Source organism: Globicephala melas, chromosome 19 (assembly GCF_963455315.2).
Source record: "Globicephala melas chromosome 19, mGloMel1.2, whole genome shotgun sequence".
NCBI lineage: Eukaryota > Metazoa > Chordata > Mammalia > Artiodactyla > Delphinidae > Globicephala > Globicephala melas.
Window position 1 is genome coordinate 27,549,595 of NC_083332.1, and position 24,825 is coordinate 27,574,419.

General features: G+C 39.4%; 1 protein-coding gene across 5 annotated transcripts; it reads right to left on the reverse strand.

The window, feature by feature from the left end:
- Positions 1–245: 245 nt before the first annotated feature.
- SIAH1 (siah E3 ubiquitin protein ligase 1) lies at positions 246–24,825 on the reverse strand. Of its 5 annotated transcripts, none has more exons than XM_060288286.2 (3): positions 24,132–24,146; positions 2,374–2,491; positions 246–1,536 (listed from the first exon to the last, which is right to left on the reverse strand). In XM_060288286.2, the coding sequence occupies exon 3, from the start codon at positions 1,532–1,534 to the stop codon at positions 686–688; it is 849 nt and encodes a 282-aa protein (XP_060144269.1). In that variant the 5' UTR covers positions 1,535–1,536; positions 2,374–2,491; positions 24,132–24,146; the 3' UTR covers positions 246–685. The 5 variants fall into 5 exon arrangements, with proteins under 5 accessions (XP_060144269.1, XP_060144268.1, XP_030688910.1 ...); XM_060288285.2 differs by lacking the exon at positions 24,132–24,146 and adding an exon at positions 22,271–22,288; XM_030833050.3 differs by lacking the exon at positions 24,132–24,146 and adding an exon at positions 3,852–3,872.

Here is a 24,825-nt window from a genome sequence, read left to right on the forward strand (position 1 = left end):
CATGTATAAATTTTACCATAAACAATTATGCATATCAAAAAGACACTAACTTTAAAAAGGTACAAAAAAAAGGAAAAACCTGAATTACAGAAAAGAAAGTCAAATTTATTTAATGAAAAACTAGAATTAATAAAAATTAGCAAATACACACAAAAAAATATACACACACAGCAGCACTATGTATTGACTCACATAGGGGAAAAGCAGTGGTCCAAGACCACTCAACATGGCTTGTCAGTTAAAGGAAAAAAAAAAACCAAACACACACACACACACTCACGCACACACACAAAAAAACAAAACAAAAAAAACAAGAACCCAATATTTTTTAACAGTACACTCAATCTACAACAAACACAAATTCAGAATTATTTTACAATGCTTCCTTTCTTAATACAAAAGATGCCCATCTTGGGTGTGTGTGTATATATATATATATATATATATACACACACACACATATATATATATTTTATTTTCAGTGGTTTACTGTTGACTTATTTTTAAATATATTAGTGTTACTACATGCAACTGTTTCCTGTATTTAACAGCCTTTCATTTACCTTCCTGTTTCTAGCTTCCACCTACCAAAAGCTTCTGGTTGGTAGGCAGACAGGTGCCTTATTCTCTGTGAAATTGAATGCAACGGTTTTAAACACTGGCCAGAAAATGTTTGATTGCCATTTCAACACATGGAAATAGTTACATTGATGCCTAAATTGCCATTTTCTGCAAAAAGCTGTGCAATGCTGGTGTCAAAGACTAGGCAGTCACTATTCATAATGGCTGTTGCAATTCCCTCATGAATAGATCGAGGAGTGGCTTCCCAAGTCAATCGCCGCCTATGACCATTTAGCTCAAGTCGATAAGCAAAATTTTCAGCTTGCTTGCGTGTTCCTATCAGCTGTACAATTGCAAAGAATTGCTGGTGACCATCGTATTTTTCCTGTTTCTCCAAGACTAACATGAAGTGAAAGCCAAAACAGGACTGCATCATCACCCAGTCAACAGCACCAGGAAGATTAATGTCTGTAGCAAGGAAAACTATATCCTCTCCCTGTAGGGTTGTAATAGACTTATGCTGATGCATCAGATGCGGCATTACAGCATCCAAAGAGCCTTGCCATTTACAGGAAGCACCAGGGCACGGACAGGAATAAGGCCTAAACTCACAGAGCTCTTCGTGGTCTGCTTTTTCTGTGTGTGGCAGAGTTATTTCACATCCAGAAGAGGCATATTTACAAGGGAAAAGTACTGAATTGGCCACCTTCTCCATAGCCAAGTTGCGAATGGATCCCAACGGGCCCCGGCATGTTGGACAACACGTGAGCTTTGGGCGACAGTTGCTACAAACAAGATGGCCACTCTGACACTGAAGAATGGGTGGTAACACATAGTCAAAGCAGACCGGACACTCAAAAAGACTCGCCAAGTCATTGTTGGACGCAGTTGTGCCAGTCAGGGCAGGTACCCTCTGGGATGGTGTACACTTTGAGGTTCCAGTAGGTAATGCTGTTGCAGTCTGACGGCTCATTTCTGTAATAAAAAACATAAATAAAAATAAAAGGAGGCAGGAGAAAAATAATTACAACGATAACTTGTTTTATATAAATAATGTTTACATGCCAGAAATACTTAAGTTTCATGCAGAATTTACTGTAAGCAAAAAGGAAAACGGTTTAAAAAAACATAAATTACTTGAAGTATGTGCATTGTACACTGGATAAAATCTCTTTTCAAAATGTTCCAGAGCACATTTAGAATTCCTTTTCTCTAAAAATAATGTTAAAAAAAATCATCCTTGGATGGAATAAATGCTAAAATAGAAACTGGACCATAACAACTAAGGAACACTGTACAAGTAGTTTAAGTTCAATGCAATCAGTTTTGACTGGAATTCCTCCTCCCTCTCTGTGTTCACCTGCCCTACTCACTCTATTTCTTCCTCATTCTTAAGGCAGCTGTTGATAGCTCCAGTGAGTTATATACGTGATCCAAAGGACCACCAGGGCACTCTGATTAACTCCTCCTAATGGTGGAACAGTTATCTGCTCTAGAGGTGTATTTGGGAAAGGGAAGGGGTTACAAGGGGAAGGGTCTACTGCCATTCCATCATCCGTCTGCATGGAATGTTAACACCAGCTAGGTATTAACCTTGTTTCCTACTGATCTGTGCCCCCTTCAAAAGTGAGCAAGTATGGAGGAGAAATGGAGGGCCATCCTCAAATAAAAGATTTGAGTCTGGTATTCAAAGAAAGTAAACCATTCTACTCTACTTCCATTCTACAATATAAATCAGGTATAATTTACAAAGCAGGAGAGTCAGGAAAAGATAAATAAAGAATAAAGATAAAAAGCATCAGAGAGACTCACACAACATTGGGGGTGAGGGATAGAGCCAACAGGTAAAGAACTCCTTGTACCCTAGAGTTCACCAGTGTTGCTGAAGCATTCATCAGTACAGTGATAAACATTATTTAATAAATGCCATCTGGAAGAAATGATCAACAATATTAACTAACTTGTTAAGCTAAATGAAAGATAAAACAAGCCACCTTTTCCCAGAAATCTACCTTTGCTAGGATATAGTGGGCCGCTTTCTTGGGGGTGACAAAAAAATCAGTCTACTGATGTCCTAAGAGTATACTCCCAATAACCATAAGCCATATTTCTACAAAATTAAACTCCTCAAATTTAATGTTTTCTCAATTATAATTGTTACTGTTGGAAAGAATTTAACTTCGAAAAATAATGCTGTTATCAATGTGACCACATAAATGCAATTTGGCTTCTATTACTCATAGATTGCTCAAGGATGGACACCTTAAATAGGGACTGAGAGTGAAAGAAAAACAAAAAAACGCCAAAACAGATCAATTCCACTGTCACTAAAGGTATATTCTAAAGTACAAGGGGAAACAAAAGTACCACAGAATTCTATCATAATGTGGCTCATCACATGGATTTAGGACAACAGGAATCAACTCTCATCACTGAAGCCCTCTATAACCCCGGTATTCCAGCCCAACAAAAGCACTATAAAGGAACTCTGCTGTAATCCAGTTTCCCCTGAGGAGATTCTTTGTGCATATGATGATCCATGCATTTTGTTTTAGATCACTAGTAAAACAATGGGCTTATCAGCATTGCCAAAATATCCTGTACGTTTATTTCATGGTCCATTTTATGCTGCTCATTTAAGAGAGCAACATAATAACTGGGAAGTGGTTCCTTGGACACAAAATAATCTAAGCCACCAATGCCTTTCAAATCACTAAACCAAAACAGCTAGTCACACGTCGAGAGGCAGTAAACTCAGTTTGTATTCAACATAATGTAACTATTAAGCAAGAAAAGTATTACTGTTTTAATTTCTTGACCGAGCAAAATAGTTATACATTTATCATCAATAGTTCAGGCTCATGTTACAGTGTACATTATTATTTTTCCAACATTGTAGAAAGCACAACTTAAATTCCTATTCAAAGTGTGAAAACAAGCAAAATGTGGCGTCTATTTCTTGTGAATGGAAGTATTGCAGGATAGCAGCTACTAAAGCTTCCCAAAGCTCGGAAGGTGGAACCCAGCTCCATCTTCAAAGAGAGAAAGAGCCCCAACCCACACACAGCCCTGCAGTAGGAACCAAGGACTCAAGTGTCTGGACAACTCTGCAGGAGTCATGACATAACCTGAAGTTTGATTTAAATTGAGAAAAGTACACAGCTGACCAAAGGAAACATCACTGCCAGCTCAATTATGGTGCAGCCATTCCCTGATCCATTTAGATTCCACTGGCTCACACAACTTTCCCATTTCACAGTTTAAGCAACCCAGTCTCTTAATGGCAGTACCTTTTCTCTTCTTTGTCCCAGATGCTGGTAAACAAGTAAGCAAGACGCCCCTCCAGGAGTACAGAAAAGGTAAGGGAGGCTTCCCCGTCATGAGAAGCCAGGCAGCTCATAGCCTTTCCCCCAGAAGTAAAGACGACTTGCAACAGAGGGCCGTCCTGGACACCTTTTGTTCCTAAACATGTCCCGGGTCAAGTTTTCAAGAAGGGAAGGCACGTGCCCTGCTCCATACACTGCATTCAATACTCCTCAGAAGCACTGGCTACAGAGGCAGAGAACTGAAGCCCCCATCCTGTCTCAAGAGGAGCCGACCACACCTCCCCATGAGCTCAAATTCGCCTGCGTCTCCAAAAATGGGAGCCATTGCCGAGCTGTCCTCTGCTGGGCCCTAAACCTTCGTCTGTCTGTCTCGGAAGTCTATCTTCCCCAAATTCATCGGCTAGGCTCCAGCCAGCTCGGTGAAGGACAAGACTGTAGGGTGCGTGGAAGCGACCGGACGAGGAGTTGCGGTCTCGGTGCCAGCTCGAGCTACTGCTGCAGGGTCCGGCCCGCAGCTGGGAGGGCCCGCTCCACGCAGAGTTTCAGACTGTGCTGTGCTCAGGGCGGCGGCTGCCTCTGAGGGCGAAGGGCGGGGCGGCGCACGGGGGGGGGGGGGGGGGGGGGGGGCCGGGGCGGGGATTAAGGCTCCACCCCACTCAGCCTAGGGCGGTTCTAAAACAAGCAGCGCGCGACTCCCACCAGCCACCCAGCCGGAATAAACCCGAGATCCCCGCGAACCTGGCGACACTGCACACGCCACAGCATTTCCACCAGCTTACAAGTAGGCAGAAACACTCCGCTTCTGTAGGCCCAAACAGTCAGATATAGGTAATTTCGGTTGGTTTCGGCTGGTTTCAACCCAAGATCTGCACAGAATATATGGGAAATCCGTGGCCAGACAAGCACTCTTCTCTGCAGTACACTCTCTCGGTTAACCGTGAGAACGCTAGATTTTTATACAGTAAAAACATTCTCCCTACTTCGTTCAATAACTATTTATCGGGCGTCAACTACCTTATTTCCTCAATTGTAACTCACTTCCCCATTTTCACCGCACCTTGTTTTAAACTCCCCCTTCTCCCTTCGAGAAGACTTCGCAGTGAGAGTAGTAAACACACATAACCATATTAAACTCCTGCTTCAACCTTCAAATTGAGATTTTATTCTCTTCCCACTCTAGGAAAGCCAACTTAAACGGCCTTATTAAACAGAGTAGCTTGTTTTGTTTTTAAACAAGCATTACCCTTGCCCCAATAAAGTCCAGGGCCTCAGATTTGCATTGCGTCAGCTCAGGCATTCAGAGGTTTAACCTGTCATTACATCATGCTTAGGGCAGCCTTTAAAGGCAGCAAGAGCTGGTAGTGGGGAGTGAACCCTATGCTGCAAATTGTAGATTGCCCATTTTCAGCATAAAATCTTAACTCTAATCACTTACCCACCCTATATAGTGTGTTCAGTCACCTCAACCTCATTTTGATATTAGGAATAGAAATATAATTGAAAATAGTCTGTTCACTGACAAATATAAATTACTATTACCTAGGTTTTTATTTTCTAATACATATTCATTCTATTCAACAGTTAAGTCTCAGGTTTCTACAGCAGGAGACTTAAAATGTTTTAGGCAGGAAAAACTCCAAACAGAATTAAGACAGAGTCTAAATGTGTAAAACAAACAAAAGGGATGACAGATTTCTCAAGCCAAAGAAAAATTTTTTCCCAAACTTCCAAAGGACCTATACAGATCCTTACAACACTATCTGAAAGCCATTAATATATGGACAAACCTCGCAACAAGTGAGTCAGGACAGTAAAAATGTGAGTGTTCTGGAGCCATCTACACTTGGATTCAAACCCAGTCTTCACCACCCGCTCAGCTGTAAAACTGGGACAATATTTCCAGCCTTGCATGGCTTTTGTCTGGATTAAGGGAGACGGGTAAGTTATATATATCATAGGTGGTACATATTCCAAAATATGTTACGTACTCACACAATTCCAAAAGTTAACTTGTTTTGCCTGAGGTCATCAATTAGTTAGAGACATAGAACTTGTGGGTTCCAGATATATACTCTAAAAGATGCCTTTAGCTTGTAAGGTTATCAAAAATGTATACCAAAGATCAACTGCCATTTAACTAATTTTTAGCACAATACAGAATTTCTCCACTAGGTAAAACATTTATTTAAACTGGTTTTACAAGGGAAAATTTCACAAAAACTACATTACACTAAGACAAGCCCATAGAATCCAAAGTTAGCAAAAATCCAAAATTTACCAAGAGTGCACTATTACCTACCCTTTCTAAAATAAAGCCTACATCTCAGGCCCCATTTAGTATAAAGTTTAAACAGATTTTAATTTAGATAAAAACATTTTAGAATCAGCCTTTAATGTTGCCTTAGTAATTTCAGAGTATTTAATCGTTGCTTTGCCACATTCACAAACTTATGACACAAGTAGTCTTAAACTTTTATTCTCAATTTCATGGGGGAAACTTTGTTTCCTATTATAAATTATAAATGACTGATGAAGAATTTCTCTGATTAAAATGAATACACAACAATGTTGTGCTTTTCACTTTCTTGCCTTTTACTAAAGTTACTGCGGCCTGCAAATAATGGCCCCCCTCAAAGATGTCCACATCCTAATGGTTTGTCTACCTCAGACGAAATTAAAACTAAGGCAAGTCTCCTTAAAATTCAACAGCTTAAAATGCCAAAAGTTAAAAATCAAACTTTGTTATAAAACCATAATGCCAAGAAAAAAATTAAGCCATCTATTTTTAGTTTCCAGAACTGCACCAAAGTAATAGGAATTTTAAAAAATTATACAAAGTATTTTCCTAAAAGCTCTATTTTCCTGAAGATAATTCAGAAGACGTTGTAGCCACAGAATCAGAGTTATGTGTCCAGTAAGAGGGATGATCTGAAGTGGGGAAAGCCCAGGACAAAAGACCTGATAGAAGACCTGTAAAACCAGAAGTCTGAACAAAGGTGATGACAGTAAACGGAGAGGAAAATGCAAACCATAACTTAAATGTGTAAAGCAAAGTACATTTGCTTTTTAATGCCTAACACTGTATTTTGAGGCTTCTACACCTGGTAAAAAAAAAAACATATACTTAACCAGAACCCATTAGGCACTATGCTAGATACCAAACTGTAATAATGGATGAAATGCAAAGTAGAAGTGAGATGCCTGTGACACATCTAAGAGATGGAACTCTCATACTCTGCTGGTGGGAATGCAAAATAGTATCACCATATCCTGTCACTGAAGAAAGTCCTATTGGAAAGCATGATTCTACATCCTAATTTTATTTTACTAGCTATTATCCTTATTATTTTTATTTCCCATTGAATCTATATTAACATCAAGAATAAAAGTATTAACATCTCCCAAAACAAGGCAGGTCATTTAATGTGCTAATAGTGAAACTTTCCCTTTCCCACCTGCCAGGATAAAGACTGTACTAAACTTCAAAACTTTTGTCAAAACAATCATTTAAACCTAACTGCAAACATTCTGATTTCATTTCTCACAACTATATCATAAGACAAATACGCATCTTTTTCTTCCCCTTGAATCCTTAATTATGATTCATTTTTTGGTATGGCCATAGTACCTCAAAAAAGTTTTCAGAAAGGGCATGTAAGCAATTAAGTCTCAGTCTTAACAATCTGAAGCTCTTGCACAAGCTTAGAATTCTAGTTCACACCCTTTACCCCTAGAACTACATAAATTCTGCTGTCTTCTGACATGTGACTATGTAGATGAAAAATCTAATGTCATTTTTATTTTCATTCATTTGCAGGTAACCTTTTTTACCCTGACAGGTAGCTTCTAAGACTCTTATCTTTGGAAGAAATTTTCATCAAAACATCTAGATACATGCCATCAGCACTTGCCAAACACGAGGTGAGTATTTTCAATCCCAAGACTTAAGTCTTTTACCTTTGTGGACCTTTCTTCTAATTGTTCTTCGACTCTTACCATTACTCAGTTCTTTTCTTCACATAATCCTGATACTGACTCTCCTGGATCTATCTTCAAGTCACTTATATATTTTTTTCTCATAATTCCAATCTTTGTTTTGCACTGCATTCCAAGAGAACTCATTAAATTCTAATTCATAAATTTGGTTTTGCTAACGTTACCTATCTCTTGGTATGCTAAAGAATTTAATTATGTAGATCCTCAATTTCCAACAAGGGAACAGAGAGTTTGATGGCAGGAACGGCTACTTCCCCTTCCTTTCCCTGAAGTTGGAATGGCCACATAAATTCATACTGCATTGCTCTTGTACTTCCTTAACCCCTCTATTAAAGTTTTCATGTCCCTCATTGGAGCTTCATTGTTGGTTGGTTTCATTCTTACTGCTATAACCTAAATGGTTCCAGGGTCAGCAAGTTAAATACTGAGGCAGGGGAGGGACTTTCCTCCATTCTCACTAAAACAGCTGCCCCAAATATTTATTAATAAGCATACTTATGTACCAGGTATTGTCCTCAATGAGCTTCCAGGTTAAGCATTTACCCCCTGCATTATAGACAGGAAAATAGATTTCAAAATAAATATTTCAGATCACAGAACTACTTTAAGAAAAAAGAAAAAAAAAGGAAGTTGGAGCTATCTATCGAGGAGGACTTAGAAGAGGTGACAAATGGCATCCTAGGCAAACAGACATTATGAAAAATTTTAGACTTGGAAAAGATCTTAACCAGCTCTCTCATTTTCAGAAGAGAAAAATGATACAGAGAAGTTAACTTGCTAGATGTCGTATAAAGTAGGTCAGTGTTCTAATCTGGGCAATATGTTATAATTTCCTAGATCCTTTCAAAGCAGATATGCTTTGGATATTTTCTAATTCAACTTGAAAAATTAACCTTTTCTGAATTTAAGTTTAATAAGATTCAACTGTCTTGCTTTCGCTCCCAACACAAGAGAGATCCAATGTAGCCAGGAGAGATTAAAAAAAAAAAAGATGGGAGATAAAACCTGAAAAAATAAGAGTTACCTTACGTCAGCTCCTTAGAGGGGCCTTTCCTGATCACTTTATTTCTAAAGGCCAGATCACCCTTCTTACTGTCTTCATATTATCTCTTGCCATATGAAATTCTCTTACTAAATAACTTACTTATTGTCTGTCTTCTGCCCGTCTCTCTCTCCACAATACCAGCTTTTCACTGATAACAGCAATTCTCAAACTTTTTTGGTACCAGGAACCCTTTACACCAGTAACTGGCAAACTACAGCTACAGATCACTTGCCTGTTTTTGTAAGTAGTTTTACTGGAACATAGTTAAGCCCATTCATTTACATATTATCTGTGACTGCTTTCAAGGATGGAGTTAAATAAAAAGTTGATCCTATGACTCCTAAAGCTAAACCTATCTGGCCATTTAAGAAAAAAATGTCTTTACTGCTTTAAAGTTTTAAAAAATTATTGAGGACCCCAAAAGAGCATTTTGTCAATGTGGTTTATATGTATTAATATTTACAATATTAGAAATTCAAGCCAAGAAGTTTAAAAATATTTGTTAAAATTACCATCACATTTTTTACAAAACAATTAAAAATCTATTACATAAAATGTTTATGAAAAATAACTATCTTCCATAATAGGGAGAAGAGTGTTTATGTTTTATATTTTTTGCAAATCTTTTTAATATCTGATGCAATAAAAAATACTGTTGGATATTTAATATCTGCTTCTGCAATTAATCTGTGAAGATACCACATGTCATGTAGCCTCTGGGAACCTCACTTTACTCTCATGTCTCATTATTGTGAAAAAAAGTTTTGACCCTCAAAGGGTCTTGAGAACTCCCAGGATCCCTGAACCACTAACTTCTGGTTCAAGAGCTCTGTACTACAATATAAACTTCATCAGCATAGACCTTGTTTATTTTGCTCACGCTTCTATCTCCAGCACCTAGGACAGTACCCAGCCCAGACCAGGTACTCAAATATTTCTGGAAGGAATGAATAAATCAAGTACAACAGTATGAAAGATTCCAAATAAAAGAAATAGCATGTATACAACCACAACTCACTCATCCCTGATGACCCCTAAGGTAGAATATATCTGTTACTTGCTATAACATTAAAGAGAGTGAATTCACAACTAAGATTTAAAATTCACTTTAAATAACACTATTTTACAACACACTATGCTTATCTTTGACAAAGGAGCAAAAGGCAACACAATGAAGAGAGGCTTCAACAATTGGTGCTGGAACAGCTGAGTATCCACATGCAAAAAAAAAGGAATCTAGACACAAATCTTACACCTTTCACAAAAATTAACTCAAATGGATCACAGATCTAAATGTAAAATACAAAACTATAAAACTCCTAGAAGATAACAACACAGGAGAAGATCTAGATGACCTTGGGTTTGGCAATGACTTTTCAGAAACACCAAAGGCATGAACCAGGAAAGAATCAATTGATAAGCTGGACTTGATTAAAAGTAAAAATGTCTGCTCTGCAACAGTCAGGAGAATGCGAAGACAAACCAAAGATTGGGAGAAAATGTTTGTAAAAGACATATCTGATAAAGGACTATATTATCCAAAATACAGCACAGAACTCTTAAAACTCAACAAGAAAGCGAACATGCCAATTAAAAAACGGGCAAAAGACCTTAACAGACACCTCACCTCATCAGATATACAGATGGCAAAGGAGCATATGAAAAGGTGCTCCACATCATTTGTCATCAGAGAAATACAAATTAAAACAAAAATAAGGTATCACCACACACCTTTTAGAATGGCAAAATCCAGAACACTGACAACAGCAAATGCTGGTGGACATGTGGAGCAACGGGAACTCTCATTCATTGCTGGTGGAAATGCAAAATGGTACAGCCACTTGGAAGGCAGTTTATTCAAAACTAAACGTATTCTTACCATAAGATCCAGCAATCATGCTCCCCGGTATTTACCCAAAGGAGCTGGAAACTTATGTCCACACAAAAACCTGCACATAGATGTTTACAGCAGCTTTATTCATAATTCCCAGGACGTGGCAGCAACTAAGATGTCTTCCTATAGTGAAGAGGTAAACTGTGATACATTCATACAATGGAATATAATTCAGAAATTTTAAAAAATGAGCTATCAAGCCACAAAAACATATGAAGGAAACAAATATATACTGCTAAGTGAAAGAAGCCAGTCTGAAAAGGCTACATACTGTATGATTCCAACTATATGACATGCTGGAAAAGGCAAAGCTATGGAGGCAGTAAAAAGATCAGTATTTGCCAGAGACTGGGCAGGGAGGGGATGAAGAGGTGGATCACAAAGGATTTTAGGGCAGTGAAACTATCCTGTATGCTACAGTTGTGGGTACATATCATTATACATTTGTCAGAACTCATATAATATATAGCACTAAGAGAGAACCATTAATGTAAACCATGGACTTTGGGTGATAATGATGGGGCAGGGTGAATACAAGAAATCTCTGTATCTTCTGTTCACTTCTGCTGTGAATCTAAAACTGCTCTAAAAAAATAAAGTCTGTTTTAAAAAATAATAACAACACTATATGGTGAAGTAAATCATTTTATCACCATAAACACAGTCTAAAAAATTGAATATATTTTCATACCAATTCTCTAAGTTTTCAAAACATTTGTTTGTGACATCACAGTTCCATAAACCCATTCATTCCTAGGTAGTAGTTTCATTTTTTAGTAATGCACCACTGGTAACCTACCTTAAGAATATACCTATGCATATACCTATATTAATTACTTTGATATTGGGCAAAACTACAATATCCTGGGTCTCAAGTTGCTCATTTGTGAAACAATAAAACTAACAACAAGATTTTTGGACTTTAACTGAGATCAAGTATGTGGGAACATTTGGTATATTATTAACAACACACTCAGTGATGTTTACAGAGCCATACTAGGAACCCTGCAAGGAATCACTAAATTAAAAAGACCCAGATTAGGGCTTCCCTGGTGGCGCAGTGGTTGAGAGTCCGCCTGCCAATGCAGGGGACACAGGTTCGTGCCCCGGTCTGGGAGGATCCCACATGCCGCGGAGCGGCTGAACCCGTGAGCCATGGCCGCTGAGCCTGCGCGTCCGGAGCCTGTGCTCCGCAACGGGAGAGGCCACAGCAGTGAGAGGCCCGCGTACCGCAAAAAAAAAAAAAAAAAAAAAAAAGACCCAGATTATACAGGATTTTACTGAAAACTGCTGTTTCAACGTACTGTGTTCATTTTCATAACCTCAACTTGGGACTGTCGGAAACATGATAAAGATAACAGAGTTTGCTATGAAAGAAGCTTCAAACTGAGGATCTACCAACCTGTAAGGCTTCATGTCAGCAGCTTCATATACAGTCTTTATTTAAGACTCATAAAGAAGGGTGTATCTCCATTTTGCAGATGAGGAAATTGAAGATCAGAAAAATTAAGAAGTAATAAGAACAGAGCCAGACTGCTTCATTCCTGAATCTTATTTTCTTTCAAATAACTCTAAAAAAAAAGTATGTATAATCTTCTCACTCTGGCACAGAATATTCAACTTAGCATCCAACTAATCTTCAATGTTTATAAAAATTGACCAAAAAAAAAAAGTCCCCTAAATTCTTGAAGTTAAAACTGTAGTCATAGCAAGTAAGTTGCTTTTTGAAATTTTTTGTATCAAAGTGGTATAATCTAACAGCCATTAAACCATTAGACATTAAATCAAAGCAAAGAATCGAGAAGAGAGGTAAGAGCAGAGAAATATATAAGAAGCAGGGGACTTCCCTGGCGGTCCAGTGGTTAAGACTCCACACTTCCACTGCACGGGGTGCGGGTTCAATCCCTGGTTGGGGAACTAAGATCCCACATGCCACATGGTGCGGCCAAAAAAAAAAAAAAAAAAAGAGTAAAAGAGTAAAAGAAGCAGGAAGAGGGTCAAAAATAGGCTCTCAACTTTTTTATGTCCTACCACATATCACTAAATAGAATTTTGGGGAATTCACTTGAAATTACTGAAACCATGTCAGTCATGATTACAACACAGTCACTACTGCGATATAACCAAAGCTCACAGTGTCTAGATAAAAGCAGCCAAATACTATTCACTTAGTTACATGTCCAAGTTTGAATACAACTGTTCACTACCCTGATTATGTTTTATATTCTCTTAGGATGTAAAATTGTCACACATTCCAGTAGATCTTTGCTCTTTTGCTCCATCTTGATGTTAAGCTATGCTTTTTAAATCTTCCTCATAAAATATCTTGTACCCAGTTCTGCAATGTAACATTCATCTTCCCATTTTTCCTGACAAATAACGATAAGTAAATACACACATAAATACAGAGAACAAAAATTTTAAGCATATCTAAATTGGTAGTAACCTATGAAGAGTTGGTGATAACTAAGCTAAACAGAAAAGAACACATTGCTTGAGACGAAGAAATTAAAGAAATGAGGTAAAAAGTCACACCAGAGTCTTAATATCAATACACTGATATTGATAGCTCTTTACTACTACTGCAGAAAAATAATGGAATTTATAGGGGGAAATGCCATATTAAAAAATTCATGGAGCCTTATTCAAAAGAAATTATATTCCTTTGAAGGAGTTATAATCTGTGTCTTCATAAGCATCGCATCTGAAATTCTAACCAAATCATTTTAGTTATTTCAAATAAGGATATAACACACGAATTAACTTAGACTCTAATTTTCCTCAAACTAAGATTCTGTTCTCGGGGTGGGTGCCACATTTCTCTACAAAAATTTGTTTTATTTTCCTGTGTTTAATCATCTAAAAAACAGCATTAGCACATTCTGAATCATCTGAATCCACCTGTTAGCCATGTAAATGAATGTTCCTATTTACATTTATGGTCACACTAGCTCCAAGTTGGTACTACAGTACTCTAATTATGGGAGGCTAAAGAGAAATACAGAGGGGGACCTAATATATAAATGATGCATTTGTGTGAAGTGAAGCCCAAATGACATCATGGTTTTCACTGAAGCACTTACACATTGGTAAGAAAATGCATCATCTGGTGACCACAACATATGGGATAATTTTGGTGTGCTCAACTCAAAAAGAACTTACAGCATAATAGTCAATTCCATAACTCATGTTGTTTCAAGACTTCAATTTAGCAGGCAGTATTCAATACTTTCATAATTAGTATAATTTGAATTTTACTGGTTTTGTAGTTTTGTTTGTATTTAATTTGTAAGTTTTGAGCTGTCACCAACATCTGACAGATTTGATCAGATCACTGGCTCCTGCCTGGTAGTGATTCCTGCTCTTCTCCCCAAAGTCTTGAATTTGGGAGTTGTCCATGGCCCACTTTGGTGATCTCATTCACTCTTGTATTTTTAAAATTCCACTGATACTGCCACGGACTTCAAGATTTTTATATCCAAAAACCCTCCAGATGTGTCTTAAACCCCAGATGTGTACACCCTCCTAGACATTCCTACAGCGGGGTGGCCAAAACTGAATTCCTTACCTTCTCCCAGACTACTCAACCAATAGCCTTCCCCTCACTTGATGGAAACTCCATGCTTCCAGATACTCAGTCCAAAAGCCTTAAGCCTTCATGTCATCCTTGATTCTTCTCTACACATCCTGTATCTAAAACCACCAGGAAATCTTACTGTACCTCCTTGAAAACTATATCCAGAATCCAACCACTCCTCACTACCTCTACTACTATTATATAGTCTATGCCTCATTGTCTCTCAACTGGATTACTGCAATATCCTTCTAACCAGTCTCCTTGCTTCCACCCTTGTTTCCCACCCCACCCGCGGATTCCAAGCACAGCAATCAAAAAAATCCATTAAAATCTCCCATGTGCAGGTAATAGATAAATCCTACAACAGCCTATAAGGCCCTACACAATATAATGATGTGTCCCATTACTCTTTTGACTTTATCTCCTACCTCTTTCTCCCTCACTCACTGTACTAGCCTCCTTGTTCCATAAGGCTAGGTTGCTCCTTTGGGCCTCTACCTTAAAATACTTTTCTCAGGGACACCCATATGACTAACTCTTTCACCTTCTTCTAATCTTTGCTTGCATATTACCTTCTCAATGAGGCCTACCCTGTTCCCTCTATTTAAAACAGTGCCCAGCACTGTGCCCACTGACCCCTCCTCCTAATCCTTGCCCATTCTACCTCTCTTCCTCTTCCCTTCCCCTCCTCCATTTCTATTCTGTTGTTGTCAGTAAAATGGATGACCTTCTATCAGGCTATACAATTTACTTATTATGTTTGTTGTTGTAGCCCCCCTCACCACCTGGAAAACGGGAATCTGTCTGGTTCAATGATGTGTCCCAAACATTTAAAACAATGCCTGACACACAGTACAGGTTCAATAAATATTTGTTAGATGAATAAATAAATTAGAAGGCAAAAGAGCTTTGGACTTTTGAGCAGTAATATCCAAAGCTAGATGCAACAGAGCAATACTTTTTAAAATCCACAAAGAAAACGATTAATTAACATTCTAGAAATTCTGTGCCCAACCAAATCATCCTAAAAGTATTGAGGGCAGAATAACGATGCAAGGTTTCAAAACATTATTTACATCCCCTAGATCATGGAGAGGAATAGGGGCAGGGAGTTTTTCTTTAAAAAATAAGCCTAGTGAAATATTTGATTTTTAATTATTGTACATGTAAAACTCTTTAGACTAAAAGAAAAAGAAATTCAAAAACTTGATGTGAGAACTGTCACAAACTGCATGCATTACTTAAAAAATTATAAATTTGTTTTCAAAGATTTGATTCCAAGTATTACATAAGATGTGTAGAAACAGACTTTCCTACACTGTTGGAAATGTCCACTGTGAAGGCTTCTAATAAGATTTGGCAGCTTGTTTCAAAATATAAAGTTTGAATACTCTTTGACCCAGTAGTTTCTCTTCCAAGAGTCTATCCAATGATTTACACATTGGCAAAGCTGTATACATATGGATGCCTACAGCAGTCCCGTTTGTAAGAGCAAATAAACTGAAAACAGCCCTAGCTTAAGAAAGTGATTAAATTATGGTCCATACAACAGAACACGATGCTGCCTTTTTTTTCTTTTAAAAAAGATAGACTCATAACTACTAACATATAAGAATCAAACTGTTTAAACAGGTGGAGAAAAAAAACAAGCCCACAGGATATATTACAATCCCATTTATGTTAAAAGAGAAAAAAAGAATTAAGTAAATATGGACATTGACATAGCTGTCTATTTTTATATATGTACTCATGTGTGTACATACCATGTAATGGGACAGAAAAGAAACCAGAAGGGCATCCGAATTGCAGAATGTGGTTTAAAGACTTAAGGTAAGGGTTTAGAGAAGGGGGAAAGGAGGTCAAGTTTAGAACCAGAAATCACAGAGAACAGAGATGGGACCACCTAACTACAAGTACACAAAATATCAAGAACAGAAGGATATAGACCATAAGCACAAACTTCATCATTTGGAATTATGCAGTTCAAACATGTATAGTTACTGACAAGTGGTAATCATTAATGGGAAAATATCTACAAGGATTTAAGTCAGATCAAAGAAACGGACTTTAAAATGTCTATGGCTGTCTCAAAAAAATGTGGAACACACAGACTAGAAACTACACCAAAATGTCTACAATGGTTACTTTTCAATTATCACATTATGAACAATCATGAGGAAGGTGGGGGCTGCATTTCTGTATGCATTTCTCAAATGTTCCATAAAACATTTATATTACTTTGGTGATTAATAATAATTAAATTTTAGTGCATATTTTGTGTCCCCACACTTTCCTGCTAATGAATTGCTAGTGACTTCATACACAAATTTAAACACTGAGAGATCAAGAGTTGATTTTGCCTACTGCATTCTTTTTTTCTTAGTTTTTTTCTTAAAATGCCTCAAATAGATGAATACTTACTTATAGGGAAAAAATTATTTAAAAAACAGCTTATTCACATTTTTTAAAACCCACATATTTCAAATATGTATATATTTTAGTTTATACTTATAAAAAATACCTAAATTTAGCATTTTAAAAGTTAATTCTAAGACAAAATTTATCTGCTCACCTCTCCAAGCAAAATCAAAAGAACACAGTCTACAGAGATTAACTCAGAACTATCTGTATTAACAACATATCCAAAGCTGTCCCTAACAAAACTAAATCAGGGACTCTGACAAAACAAAAACAAACAAAAAAGCCACAACTCAACTTCAGCTGAGTTCAAAGGAGCTAAAAGGTAAAACACAAAGGGGGAAAAAGCAAGTTTTTAACAATTAGATTACTTCATTTAAACCAAAAATTGAAGTAAAAAATGTAGTGTACAGTGTATTTAATTTCACTGTATCAACCATTACTACCTAAGCCTGTCAACATGACAATAATAACTATAACAAGTACAGTATAATACTTCCTATAAAATTCAAGACTGGCATTAAATTTTTCTAATTTTCTAAGAGACTATTTCTCACTGGCAATATCTGCTTTATAAATATAAATTAGTTCTCCAAAGATTTTTTCCTCCACTTCTCTTTCTAGTTCCATGTGCTCCCAATCCCCTACTATTCAAAATAAAATCAAAAGCCACAAGTAAGTTCAACATGACTGGCCAACCTCAAACCTAATAAAAGGTCTTTGCCAATATCATTTTGGTCACTGTGGCTCAAACCTAGAGAATAAATTGACCCCCAAATGGACTGTATTATCTATTGATATATCATTCAGTCTAGAGTTCCTGAAGATTTACACACACACACACACACCCAAAAATCAAAATAAAAGTAACAGGACACATGGGAGCTGGTCATGATAGTGTGTGAAAATGCATCAAGCTGTATCCTTAATATTTGAGCACTTTTCTATATGTAGTTATCCTACACTTCATCAAAAAAGTTTACACTGGGGGGGGGAAGTAACACTATTGCTCTAGGTATTCTAGAATCTCCTGAGAACAATAAGTATCAGGTGTCATAGCTGGTAACACATCACAGAATCTCTTCTCTCCTCCCCTCTGCTCAGTTTCTCAATATATGTCTCTCTACTATGTCTTTAACCCACCATAGTACAGTAATCACTAACTATAAATACTCAACCGATGGCTTCACCCATACTTCGTTTAGAAAATACAACAGAAGCCATCAAATGCTGACTTACCACTTCCTTTTCCTCCCCTTAGAATGGAAGAAGTGACCCAGGCCCTTGGGCAGTGTCCTGTCACCTTCTCAGACTTCATACTCCTTCTATTATCCCTTTCTCACATCAATGTCTCCCTCTTTTTCTACTGGACCATTTCCTAACACCCGAACATGCTCTACTATCTCCCATCTGGCTTCTGTGATATTCCTTCTGCCTCACTGGATCATTCTGGATGTCTCATAGATATCTTAAATCCAGCATATCAGAACTTTGAGTTTATTTGCTATCCTTCCATTTTCTGAGTTTTATTGCTATCTGTACCACCACCCCCCGCCCCCTCTAGTTTTTCCATTCTTGGTAAATAGCACCATGATCCACACAATTACTCATGCCAGAAACAACCTAATTCTTTCCTTCCCTCACCTCTCATATCTAATCCATCAGCAAGCCCTGTTAATTCTGTCCCCAAAATACATCTCAAATCCATCCACTTCTCTTCATCTTCACAGCCACCACCTTAATCCAGGTTATAATCAACTACGGTACTTCCTGATCAAAGAAATGGCCTTCTAACCAATTATTCTCCAAACAGCTAAAGCAATCTTAAAAGTTAAAAGCAGATTATGTTACTAATTTAATTAAAATCTTTTGATGCCTTCTCAGTACACTTAAATTCACATTCCTTACTTTGACTCTGCAGGATCTGATCCTTGCCTATCTCTCCCCCTCATCCATTTGCTCCAGAAACACTCTCTTCTCTCAGTTCCTGGAACAGTCCATGTTCACTCCTGCCTCAGGGCCTTCACCTCCGCTGCTCCTTCAATCTGAGATGTTCTCCCTTCTCTCCTTCAAAGGACTAGCTCCTTATCCTTTTAAGGTAGCTTGAATATCACCACTTCTCACAGCAAGTCTCCCTCCCACCACTACTCTTTACTCCTTTACAGTACATATCACAATTTGTAATTCTTTTCTCCCTTACTAGAATGTAAGTGGTAATAGAGAAATTAAATAACTAATTTTTAAAATTATTTAAGCACTTTCTCTGTGTTAAGTAATGTGCTTTTAAATGCAAGTGTCCCTGCTTTTAGGCAGTGTCTCTGCTCTCATTGAGCTTAAAATCATAAACACACTAGTAAGTGATAGAGGCAAGAGACACATCCAGATCTGGCTCTTAACCACTGAGCTACACTGCTACTCTAGCTTTAGGACATAGAGCAAGGAGCAGCAATATGCTTCATAGCTGTTCACATGCTAGTGGAAACTAAGGCTTGGAGAGGTTAAGTCATGTGCCCAAAGTAGCGAGAGATCAAGTACAATCATGAGCAAAGGCACAGAGGTGTTTAAGTGTGGTGAATGTTCAAGAAACAAAAAGAATCCAGTTTAACCAGATATGGCAAAGAAGAAATGCTGGAGGATAAGGCTAGAAGAGCATAATTGAACACTGAGAAGGTATCAGTCATTCAATAAATATTTACTGAGCACCAACTACACGCCAGCAACAGTGCTAAACTCTAGACCAACAAGGGTGATCAAGGCAAAGTCCTCATAGAGACTGCGGTCTATACCTGCGGAAGCAAAGTAGTAGAGAAAAATCATAGCTCAGGAGGATATGGTTGTAGTAGGGCCAAGCAGAAAGTGCTACGGGAACACGGAAAGATGACATCCAATTCAAGGTGGGGAGATCCAGGAAGAGTGCCTCAGCTAAGTGATGTCTAGGCTGAGATTACAGAGCTTACTTAGTTGGAAGACAAAATATGGTGCACACAGGCACTTGCAAGTACACAGTTGAAAATGACAGGAAAGTAACAAAAGCCAGCTCCAGAAGGGTCTGTGTACTTACTATCTCTATGTCAAGGAACTTGGGACTTTACACTGAAGGCCTTAAGTCACCTATGTTAGAAAGCTCCCTTAAATGGCAGTGGGAAAAACTGAAGGGAGGAAGCAGAGACCAAAAGCAGATAGACACTTAGAAAGTAAAAGAGAAGGACTGAACGTACATGTGAAAATGAGTGAGAGACAGAAGCAACACCAGATTTGAGATAACCAGACAGTAGAAAACTCAGGGCTCTATGACTCACTGGATACAGAGGATGACAGCCTTGTATGGTTGGAAACAAAGGTTTTAGTTTTAGACACATAAATTTGAAGTACCTTGGTATGTGAAAGTGGAAAATGACGTGCAGGGAAAGACACAGTCAAAACAATGAGAAGACATGTTAAAAAAAAAAAAATGAGAAGACAAACCACAGACTGGGAAAAAATGTTTGCAAAAGACAATTCTGATAAAGGACTATTATCCAAAATGCAGCACAGAAATCTTAAAACTCAACAAGAAAGCGAACATGCCAATTAAAAAATGAGCAAAAGACCTTAACAGACACCTCGCCTCATCCGATACACAGATGGCAAAAGAGCACATGAAAAGGTGCTCCACATCATTTGTCATCAGGGAAACACAAATTAAAACAAAAATAAGGTATCACCACACACCTTTTAGAATGGCAAAATTCAGAACACTGACAACACCAAACGCTGGTGGGCATGTGGAGCAACGGGAACTCTCACTCATTGATGGTGGGAATGGAAAATGGTACAACCACTTGAAAGGCATTTTGGCAGTTTACTACAAAATTAAATATATTCTTTCCATAAGATCCAGCAATCATACTCCTCGGTATTTACCCAAAGGAGCGGAAAACTTCTGTCCACACAAAAACGTGCACACAGATGTTTATAGCAGCTTTATTCATAACTGCCAAAACGTGGCAGCAACTAAGATGTCCTCTGGTAGGTGAGTAGATAAACAAACTGGTACATGCCCAACAATGGAATAATACTCAGCGCTAAAAAGAACTGAGCTATCAAGCTATGAAAAGACATGGAGGAAACTTAAATGCATATGACTAGCTGAAAGTAGCCAGTGTGAAAAGGGTACATACTGTATGATTCCAATTACATAATACTCTGGAAAGGACAAAACTATGGAGACAGTAAAAAGATTAGTGCTTGCCAGAAGTTAGGAAAGAGGAAGGGATGAATAGGTAGACCACAGAGGATTTTTAGGGCAGTGAAAACTATTCTGTGTGATACTATAATGGTGGGTACATAACATACATTTGTTAAAATTCATAATACACAACACCAAGAGTGAACCATAATGTAAACCATAACCTATGGGTAAGAATGTGTCAGTGTAGGTACATCAGTTGTAACAAATGTATCACTCTGATGGAAGATGTTGATAATGGAGGAGGTTATGGAGGAGTGGGGCAGAGTACACGGGAAATCTCTGAACCTTCTGTTCAATTTTGCTGTGAATCTAATAAAACTCCTCTAAAAAATAATCATAAAAAAAAATGACCTGCGAGCAAGAGAATACATGGGTCTAAGTTTCACAGCAAAGAAATCTGAGTGTCATACGAATACAGAAGTAGTAGGTCAGGAAACAAGTCTGTACTGAGTGTTAGGCACTGAGGATATAGGAATAAAAAACCACAATCCCTGCCCTTTTGCAGCAGAAGCTCTAGTAACTATAGCCATGGAAAACCAGATGATTCAAAATGCATTAGAAAAATCTCTATTTAAAAGAAACCACTGGACTTCCCAGGTGGCGCAGTGGTTAAGAATCTGCATGCTAACGCAGTGGACAAAGGTTCAAGCCCTGGTCCACGAAGATCTCACATGCTGCGGATCAACTAAGCCCGTGGGTCACAACTACTGAGCCCGCGAGCCACAACTACTGAGCCTGCATGCCACAACTATGAAGCCCACGCACCTAGAGCCCGTGCTCCACAACAAGAGAAGCCCCCACTCGACGCAACTAGAGAAAGCCCACGCACAGCAATGAAGACTCAAAGCAGCCATAAATAAATAAAAGACTTGACCTTTAAAAAAATAAATTAAAAAAATAAAAGAAATAAAAGAAACCATTAAGGATGCTTTTTAGAGAGGAAAAATTTATACCCAGTTGCTGGTTTTTTTTTGGGCAGGGGAAGGAAGGGTAGGAAATCTGCGGTTTTCACATATTGATTTTGTTTGTAATGAGGTCTAGACCAAAAATAACCAAAATTTAAACATTTTTATAAGGTATGCATGGACATTCCATAATTATAACTGAAACTGTGTAACAGATCTCTTAAGCCAAGAAAAACCTTCAATCTCTAGAAATCAAGTAAATCAACTGCTTTAAAATACAATTTTAAGTGGTTGCTTTGCAAAGTTACTAAACTTACTTTGTTACCGTCCTTATGTAAGACCTGTTTTCAAAACACTGTATAAGCTGAAAATAAAATCCTATTCTTCATATTATGTCATTGTTGCCATAGCTAGATATTTCCTTTGTAACTCCAATTAATTGTAGCCTAATATTCTTTTTAATTACAGATACTAAAGAATATTGCTCTACAACAATTTTGTAAGAATTTCCCAAAGCTTATCGGGAGAACACATTACACTGAATTGAATTAAATTTCTGAATTTGTAGTTTGTGTAATACTTATCTTGAAAAGTTCCATATCTATCAATTATACTTCAGCTTAAAATATTATTAAATGTTACTAAATTATGCTGGAACGGTGTCAAGAGGGGTCAGGTACAGCAAGTCTATAATATATCTAAAGAAAATATTTTGGCAAAGCCAACTTTAGGGTTGCAACTAATTATTCCAGATCACAAAAATCTGTATCTTTAATTTCCAGAACAAAAAATTACATAATTTATATACTCCTTTTTAGGTCAAAATCTACTTGTCACGAAGTTCTCCTAACAGCTAACTAACATCCTCTCCTCCCCAATTTGAGCCAATATCTGCCTGATAAAATTACCAGACCATTACATTTATCACCATACTACACTCTGCTCTTCAGTAATGTCCAAAATAGATGGTGACACCACAGACACCTAACACTCAAAGAGACTCACTGTTCCACTCTTCCAAGTTAGTTAAGTCCTCAAAAGCAAACTGACCCATGAATTTCATTTTTTAAATTCCAGACCACACAAGACCTACCCAAATGTCTTACTATAGAAATTTCCCAATGCCATCATCTCCAAATGCCTGGACATTTACCACCTAAACCTCTTGTTTTCATTTTTAAGAAGTAACAAAATGCACTAAAAGAAAAACCCAAGCACTAATGATTTATAATGTAATTTCACATATTCTGGCCTATGCAGTTCCAACATATCCAACATGCCAAGATAATCTCACAAATTCAGTGATTAAACAACAGCCTTAGCAGTAAACATTTATTGAGCACTTAACCATGGGCTTGCCACTGCTCTAAGCCCTAAGCTCTTCGCCTACTATCATCTCATCAATTCTCCCAACAGTCCTACGAGGTAGGTACTGTCATTACCCCTATTTTGCAGATAAGGAAAATGAGGCACAGAGGTTAAGCATCTTGCCCAAGGTCACAAACCGCTGGGGCAGGGCTGGAACCAAAGCAGGCAGTCTGACTTCAGAGTCGTGCTCCCAACGTTCAACTGATGCAAAGAGTTAAAAATTTACCCTTGACAGCCCCTTATCAAGAAATGGTAAATGTTCAACTGCTAGAAACCGTCAGTCCGATCACTGTCCTATATCCGTGCTCATGGCTTCTACGACTTTGACAAATCAGCTACACCATCTGATTTTCCAAACACACAAACTGGACTTCTCTAGATGTCAGAGCAAACAAATTCTGAATCTTTCCAGGCACAGGAAAAGAAAAACCTACGCAACGCTGTGGCCCAGATTATCCACATTCCTAAATTATAAATCTGGGAGAGTCGAGAAAGGCCCCCAAACTACCCGACAAATGAAGCCTAGGAAAAGCAAGGTTTACAATAAAAAGCTGGAGCTTCCCTGGCAAGACGCTCACGCGATCTCCTCTCTAACGACATAAACAAGGGAGGAGGCTGCATTCTTCCCACCGCACAATGAAGGCTCGGGCCGGAGCGAGAGGAAGAACGCAGCACAATCGGGGACGGCCGCTCCCGGGGTCGGGGGCAGGCAGGGAAGGCCAAGGACGGCCGAGTCGCCCGGTCCTGCCCCCGGACCGGTGCGGGGAGGGGCCGGAGAGAAGGGCTGGCCACTGCCCGCACTCAGCTGACCTCCGCCATGTTGGCCGCACACCCCGGGACCCTTCACAACAAAGACCGGCACCCGGGAGCAGGGCGCGCCGGGCGCCTCCCCCGGCCGGGCCCGCCTCCCGGGCGCGCGGGGGCCGGGCCAGGCGGCGAGGAGGCCCTTCCCCGCCCTCGCCCGGCCGCTCGGGGCAGACCCCCGGCGCGGGCCTGCGGGGCTCGGGGCGCCGGGGGCGGGGGCGAGCCGGCTCGCGGCGCGGGGAAGGGCCGGGCAGAGGAGGGGAGGGGCGGGGGGCGGCGCTCGGCCCGGCGGCCGGGCAGCCGGGCTCCGGCCGAGACAAAGGCGTCCGGCGCCGGGGGCTGCCCGCGCCCCCGCCCGGGCGGCGCGACCCGGCCCGGCCGCCCTTCCCGCCCGCCGCCATTACCGGGCCTGGGAGTTCTCCTCCCGCAGAGCCCCTCGCGACCAGCTCCTCCCTCCAGGCCGGGCCCCACTTACCTGTGGGCGGAGAGCGCGCCTCGGACCCCGGTCCTGGCTCAAACGCGCTCCGTCGCCGCCGCCAACCCCGGCCACCGCGGGCAGCGCCACCGCCTCTTCCCCGTGCCGACACCGACGGGACACCCTGGGCCGCCGCCGCCGCCGCTCGAGAGCGCGCCCCGCAACGGCCGCCCCGGTTCCCCCCTGGCCGCCGCCGCCGTTTCGCGCGTCCTCGAGCCCGCCGCG

What these genes read in the sequence shown, in the direction of transcription:
- SIAH1 (XM_030833049.2), bottom strand. Translation starts at nt 3,942, where the DNA reads ATGACGGGGAAGCCTCCCTTACCTTTTCTGTACTCCTGGAGGGGCGTC. An exon ending in TGGGACAAAGAAGAGAAAAG is followed by an intron (nt 1,537 to 3,851) that starts GTACTGCCATTA and finishes TTTTTATTACAG; the next exon opens with AAATGAGCCGTCAGACTGCA.